This window comes from Pithys albifrons, chromosome 24, assembly GCF_047495875.1.
Source record: "Pithys albifrons albifrons isolate INPA30051 chromosome 24, PitAlb_v1, whole genome shotgun sequence".
Lineage (NCBI taxonomy): Eukaryota > Metazoa > Chordata > Aves > Passeriformes > Thamnophilidae > Pithys > Pithys albifrons.
In genome coordinates, this window is record NC_092481.1 from 4,093,854 (window position 1) to 4,101,219 (window position 7,366).

Sequence of the window (7,366 nt, forward strand, 5' to 3'; positions counted from 1 at the left end):
ATCTGCCTGAGAACAGGCTCAGCGTTTGCTGGAGGGAGTGAGGACTGTGGGACAGGAAAGCAGGTCACTCCTGGTGATCCAGGAGTGATCCAGAGGCTGGAGGTTGGGACATAGAGCACAAACTGCCAGCTCGGCTTTTGGAGGCTTTTGATTAAGAAAGCCCCTGTGTGACTCAGCTCATGGTTTGCATGTAGGGCCTTTCCCAGCAGCTGCCTTGTGTGTCCTCATCCACCTTCTTTTTCTCTGGGCTTGCTTTCTTCACATCCCGAATCCTGGGGCTTCTCCTCCTTCCCATGTAATTCCCTCTTGTTCTCCTGCTGTGGCTCCCAATGGTGACAGCAGCAGCTCCCAGCCTCGTGTGCCACCTGCCCTGGTTCCTGCTGCAGCAGCAGCTGGGGGATGGCCCTGCAGGGCTGAGGGGGGAAGAGTGAGGTGTCCCAAGGGAGCAGCCTCCAAGTGCCTCCCGGCAGCTCCACACGGGCTGGGAGCGAGCAAGACTCCCGATCCCAGCTCCATGTGCAGACTCAGCATCTCCTCTTGCCCAAGATCTTGCATAAAATACTACGGGATTTTCTCACAGGATGGTTTGGCCCTTGGCAATGGGATTGCTCACCAGATCTCCAATGGATCTAAGTGCAAATGGGGTCTTGGGAAATAAAATCCATTTTTTCTGCATCTCCGAGGTTTGTGGTCAGGATTTGGGGAAAAGGAGGAGCTCAGGGGGAGGAAGGGAAAGACACACTCACTTGTGCTTTAACGAGACCCATTCCCAGTGAAACACTACACAGATTTCATGTATCAGAGTTAAATCCCTGACTGCTGCCATTGCCTCAGCTCTTCTCAAGAGCTCAGAGACTTCCCTGGGTATTCCCAATGCTGAAGATCTGGAAACCAACCTAAGCATAGCTGAGCTGAAATTCCATCCTCACCCTGTGGCTTGTGGCCTTATCCCGGTCTTTCAGAGCTCTGTGAAGGGATGGGAGATGTGATCATAAAAATATTAATTTTATGGTGGCTTTTTCATGGCTTTGAGAGATTTGGTGGCTTAAAAGGGTATGGTCAGGTCAGGCCGAGTTACGCAAGAGCCGTCAAAGCTTTTGTGGCTTGTTGGGCTTTTTTATTTGAATACCCTGGATATCTGCAGCCTCAGCCTTGCCAGAGCTGGAGAAAATAGGAATTAAGGGGCATGGAAAACCACTCATCTCAGGTCAGGGATCCTCTGCTGTGACCAAGCCAAAAAATCTTGAGGTCTGAAGGAGCTACAGCCCCAAAAATGCATTATTTTTGCACTAAAGAGCCTTTTACAGCTGAATTGGGGTTGAATTGGGACCCAGAGCCCAGTGGGGACAATCCTCACTGCTCCTGGTCAGGATGACATGGAAAATGGCTCAGCAGGAGACAGGGAAGGCTGGAGACCCCAGTGTGAAATCCAGGCTGGCTCCTGCACCCACCAAATGTCCCCATGCTGGGAGGGGACAGACGTGCCGAGGCTCCTGGGACTCAGGGAGGTGACACTTTGGCTCCTGTCACTCCCATTGAGCAACAGGCAGGGGCCAAGGGCCAGGATTAGTCACCCCAACTGAGCCACATCCCTGGGATGGGGGACCCAGTTTTCTGCTGAGCTGGTCCTACCTGCCCCAGCCCCTCCAAGCCCTGTGCCAAGGCAGGCTGAGCCCACCCTGACTGTGGTGGGTGAGACTGAACATGGCAGGGTGTGATTTTTGGAATTTTTGGGCTTCAATCCAAGCCACCAAAGAGGGGTTGGCTGTGTCCCCTCCCTCCAGCTTCCAGCCCTAATTCTGGCTCCATCATGGGCTTCCTGCTCAAAGACAATTTCCCCATCAAGTGGTGCTTTCTGAAGGGGATAAAAAGCCTCTCCAAAAACCCCAAAGTCCCCAGAGCAGGCACTCGGTGCCAGCCTGGCAGGAGGTGCCCATCACTGCCCCAAGGCAGGGTGATGGTCACCCAGCACCCAGACACCAGGGAGGTGCCAGCCAGGAGCCAGCCAGCCCCAGCCTCGGGCACAAATCCCTGCAGGGAGGTTGGGAGAGCTGGGGACAAGGACAGGCTTGGCTGTGGGTCCTGCAGCCCCATTCAGGGTGGGCAGAGCCTTTGCAGGTGGTGGGGGAATGGGCAGCATCCCCCACATGCCCTCAGAATCCTGTTTTGGTGGTCCTTTCCCCATGGCTGCTGGTCCCTCTTGTATGGGGCTGTGCCAGGACCCTACTGGGAGAGTGACTGCGGGGTGGGGACACTCCCTGGCCCCACGGCCCTTTACTCTAAACCTCATATATCTGAGACCTTTCCTGGTGTCAGGGATGCTGAGAGAATTCCACATCCCCAGGACAAGGACAGGGATCAGTGTCCCAACATCTCCCTGGTCTTTCCATCTGGGTCCCACCACCTTACATGAAATGGGGGGTCAGGAGGACCCCAGGGAACACCCTGCTCTCCCCAGCAGCACAACCCTCTCATGGGAGGTGTCCTGAGGATCCAGGGCCTCCCTCTCAGCCTAGAAAAGCTGCTGGACCGGCTGGGAGCCGACGAGCATCCTCCTCCTCCACCGCCCAGCCACGCTGCAATTTCAGGAGCTGTCGAAATCAGTTAACTCCTGGGAAGCCAGTGAGAACCCACAGCCCCAGGAAACACAGAGATGGACACACACCCCTCAGTTAACCCCTTCTCAAGCACCAACACCCCCAACTCCCATCTGGCCACCCTCCAGTTTAACCAGTTTGGGGTGCTGGTGTCCCCAGGGTGGGTCAAGGGCCAGGCCAGCCCTTGGCTTGTTCTTCCTGTTGGCCACCCCAGTTGGGGTAATTCCAGGTCTGGGGCTGGTTCCCAGGCTGGGAGCACTTGGAGCCAGGTGGGAGCTGACTGTGGTGGCCCCTCACTGGCCTCCCCTCAGAGCCCTCCCAGCTCAGCAGGACCTGCAGAGCAAACGGGACCTACCAGGGCCACTGACCCAGCCCTTGGCATGGCCAAGGCGACACCAAACTACAAGATGTCACAGTGGGGATGAGGAGAACCTGAGGGGCTCACAGGGGTTAATTCCCTCTGCTGGTTTCTGCTCCAGATGACCCATCCAGAGCAAAGAGCTTCTGGTGCAGCCCAACCTCCCACAGCAGCCAGAGCCTGGCAAACCTCTCTACATCCCAGGCCAGTCCCTTTCTCCCTCTGTACCCCACAATTCCTGCACTTCTCTGGGTGCCTCCCCTGGTTGTGCCTCAGTTTCCCCCAAGCTCAGGAGCTCTTGGCACACTGTGGTTTGGCCATGCCAGAGCTGGGGACTGGCATGTCCCCCACGTCCCCCGTCCGGGGCTCCCGCTGAACCGGAGTCATGGCGTGTTTCCTCCCGGCATCCCGGTGCTTCCCATCAAAGGCCGGCTCCTGCCCAGCCCTGCTGGATCTGATGAGCTCATAGCCCAGGGTGCCATGACTGTATTTTATTGTAATTATTTTTCATGTTGGAACGCGCTGTCGGCGGGGGAAGGAGCGGGGGGAGCTGCGCCCTTCGCTGTGGCCTCGTGCCAAGGCCAGAACTGCTGAGCTTTCACCTGCCCCAGCACGTCTGGACCTCGGTGGGGATGTCCCCACCCTTCTGACACCCCAGGGCTGTCCCCGTGTCACTGACAATGTGGCTTTTTGTGGACCTTCCTCCTCGGACTCAGAGGAGCTGGTGAGGAGGACCTGGGGGTGTTGGTGACGGGGTTTGGGGCACTGTGGATTTGTACCAAGGGGGTGGGACACCCCACTGTGGGGTCAGGGACACCCCGTGGAGCAGCCCTTGGAGCAGCCAGCGTGGAGGGTCATCTCCAGGGTGGGGCTGCTGAACCCACATCTTGTGGCTGCAGAGCCCCCCTGGAACCCTTCTAAGGGCTGCCGAGGGATGGGGTTTGCTGGGCACCCCATTGTGGGGCTGGGTCAGGCACTGAGAGCAGCCAGTTTTGGGGGCCTGACTGCCCCCCCATCCTGGTGGGATGGGAGGGGAAGGGGATTCCTGGCAGCACCCGGACACGTGCGCAGGGAGAGACGAGGCAGACCAGAGGCAGATGTGCAGGACATGGTTTATTGGAGACCCACAGAGGCTTTGGCAACACACAACCCCCTCCCAAAACTGGGGGGGGAGCTGCCCGGACCCCCCTTGCCCCGTCCCAGCCCCTCACCTCCTCCTGTCACTGCTCCAACCCTCTGAGACAGGGGGTTTGAGGCTGGCATGTGCCAGACTGGACACCCCCGTCCCCAAAAAATTGTTAAATAGCAGGGGGGCTGGCAGCCCTTCAGGACAGAGGTACCTCCTCTCCCTCCTTTCCCCCTCCCCAGAGCAGAGGACAGGGGAGAGGGAGGAGGGAGGCCATTCCAAAACCACCCCCACTCCCGGCATCCAGGCTGGGGGGGGGGAACTGGAGGAGCTGAGACTCCTTCCCCCTCCAAAAAACCAACCAACCAAAAAAAAAAAAAACAACCAAAAAAAAAAACAAACCACGAAGAGATGCCGAAGGGGCTGGAGTGGGGGCAGGAGGGGGCCTGTCCCCAGCTCGGCAGGGGCCGTTCAGTTCTTGGGCTCTTCGCCAGCCTCGCCGCCGTCTTCGCCGGCACACTCGGCTGTCCATAGCGTGAGGTTGTCCCTGAGCAGCTGCATGATGAGGGTGCTGTCCTTGTAGGAGTCTTCGCTGAGCGTGTGCAGGTCCCCCATGGCCTCGTCGAAGGTGGTCTTGGCCAGGGAGATGGCCTGCTCGGGGGCGTTGGCGATCTCGTAGTGGAACACGGAGAAGTTGAGGGCCAGCCCCAGGCGGATGGGGTTCGTGGGCTGCATCTCCTTTTTGCTGATGTCCATGGCCTCTTGGTAGGCTTCCTGGGCGTTCTCTATCGTCTTCTTGCGGTCGTCCCCGGTGGCCACCTCGGCCAGGTATCGGAAGTAGTCGCCCTTCATCTTCAGGTAGAAGACCTTGCTCTCGGCATCGCTTGCCTTCTTGATGAGATACTTGTCCAGCAAGGCCAGGACGTTCTTGCAGACGCCGTTCAGCTCCCGCTCCACCTTCTCCCGGTACTCGTTCACCAGCTGCGCCTTGTCGTCGCCCTCCTCGGTTTTGTGCTCGATGCTGGAGATGACCCTCCACGCCGAGCGCTGGCAGCCCACCACGTTCTTGTAGGCCACGGAGAGGAGGTTGCGCTCCTCGTTGGACAGCTCGTCCCCGTGCTCCACCACGGCCTTCATGAAGTCTGCCATGTCCTCGTAGCGCTCAGCCTGCTCGGCCAGCTTGGCCTTCTGCACTTGGTGGTTTCTTGCCATGGCTGGGACGCGGCGCGGGGCGGACACCTGGGCGAGCAGCGGGAGCCGTCGGAGCCTCTGCCGAGCGCTGCCGCCGGGATTCGCTTTTGGCTGGGCGTCGGAGCCTCGAGCGAGAGCAGGAGGAGCCAGCCAGGTCCAAGGAGTGTCCTTCTCCTCCTCCTCCTCTGCTTCCTCCCCGCCGAGCCCGGCCCTTAAAAGGAAAATCGCGGTGAATCATCGCCCGCGGGCGGCGGGGCTGGGGAGGGGGCGAGGGGGGGCGGGCAACGCCCTGCCCTCCCCGTGGGTCCTCGGTGGGTGCAGCACCCGTGGATGCCCCGAGGGTCTCCCCACAGCCAACGCCCACCCGGGGAACGCCCATTCCGCTGCTGAAAGGGCTTGGGAGGGCGGCAGCCGGTGGGTTATCCTTTGGATGGGGGGTACACAGAGGCACGGCAGCCTTCGACCCTTCCCACCCCTCCCCGGAGAAATGGGCCACGGGGTGTGTCGGCTCGTAAAAATGGTTTTTTTCCCTCCTCGCTTAAAAAAAAATATCATATCGCTGTCGGTTTTAATACGGTGATTAACTCGGTGATAATTGCGAGGGCTTGACGGGCAGGTATTTATTCCCACAGGTGGGGAAACCGAGGCACAGCGGCTCCCGCACCTCTCCGGGCGCAGCGGAGGGATCGGCCCAAAAAGGAGCACAATCACCCCGTGCCTTTGAGCACAGCGGGACCACCTGGACCCCCCAAACACCCCGTGGTGGCACATCTGCCGCTGGAGCGAGCCCGGATCCAGGCGGAGCAAGGAGACCCCCACCATCCCCACCACCTTTGTGCCCACCTCCACCCCAAGGCTGCGTTTCCCCATCCCACCACCCCCACCAGGGACTTCTCCCATCCCTCAAGCTGTAAGCGAAGAGTTTGAGGGTTCGGTTTTTTAAACTTTTAGGTTTTTCCACGCCGTCCGTGGGCGCCGGGCCGCGGTGGCAGCTCACGGAGCCCCGATTAGGATCTGTGCTGCGCCTTGCGCTGAGTTTCACTCTCGTCCCGTTCGAGCTTGTTGCCACACGCCGGGCGCTGGCGCAGCCCCGACCCCACTCCTTGCCCAAACCCGGCCTTATCTGCGTGCGGGAGCGTGCGGGAAGGGCAGGGTGGGGCTCCCGGTGGCTCCGGGCCAAGGCAAAAAGGGAGGGTGTGATTTTTTTAATCAGCCTGACTCGCTGCTTCACTCCTCCCTGAAAACAGCCCTGCCGGGAGTGCCCCGTCATCCCCTCTCCCTTCCTCACTCAGGAGGGTGCTGGGGATGGAGGGCACAAGAAAAACCCGACGATGCTTTTCCCAATCACTTGCAGCCCAGGGAAACACCCCCAGCCTTTGCACCACTCCCTCCCCACCCCGGAAAATGGGATTTGGGGCTGCTCATCCCCTCCTGGCCAAGCCCCCCGGCACAGGGGGGATTGGGGTATCAGGGGTACCCCTGCCCATCAAGGGGCTGGTGGGACAGGTGAGGGTGTCCAGCTCCCCCAGCCCCTCTCTGTTCCCCCTCCAGTGCCACACGCAGCCCCTCAGCAGCAGTTGGAGCTCCTTCCCCAGATCAGAGTGATCCTGCAGGAGCAGGTTCCGCCCCACTGAGTCTGGAAAAGGTGTTTTCCAAAGGAATGGGCCCATAGGAGACCATGGCCCGTCTCCCACCCTCTGCCCAGCAGACAAGGCGGATCCAACAGAGCCCCTCCAAGAGCTTCCACCAGGCACAATCCCACCCACAGAGGGGCTGGAGTCAAACAGAGACCACGATGTACCAAGCCCGCTAAAATCCATCTCCTATCCTTGGAACACCGGGAGGCAGCTGAGCCTGGGTGAGTTAGTCTGAGCTCACACGCCTTCGGGCAGCAAAGCCGTATGTGGTTGGGATCTGGAGTTCCCAGCCCTGGTGAAGGACTCCCTTCCAGCCCTTGGGATGATCGTGCCCCACCCTGCCTGCATTTGGGCTCTTTAACTCCATGTTGGCACTGAGAGGGCTCCATGGGGAGACCCTGGTGGGATTCCCCTTCCCCAGCAGGACACGGGTGGGATGTGGATGGTTCAGCCTCGG

General features: G+C 59.8%; 1 protein-coding gene across 1 annotated transcript; it reads right to left on the bottom strand.

Moving 5' to 3' along the window:
* Nucleotides 1–4,055: 4,055 nt before the first annotated feature.
* On the bottom strand, nucleotides 4,056–5,510 carry SFN (stratifin). The gene is given in 2 exon segments (XM_071576914.1): nucleotides 4,056–5,482; nucleotides 5,484–5,510. Coding segments are annotated over 2 exon segments (957 nt in total). The 3' UTR covers nucleotides 4,056–4,552.
* Nucleotides 5,511–7,366: the final 1,856 nt, after the last annotated feature.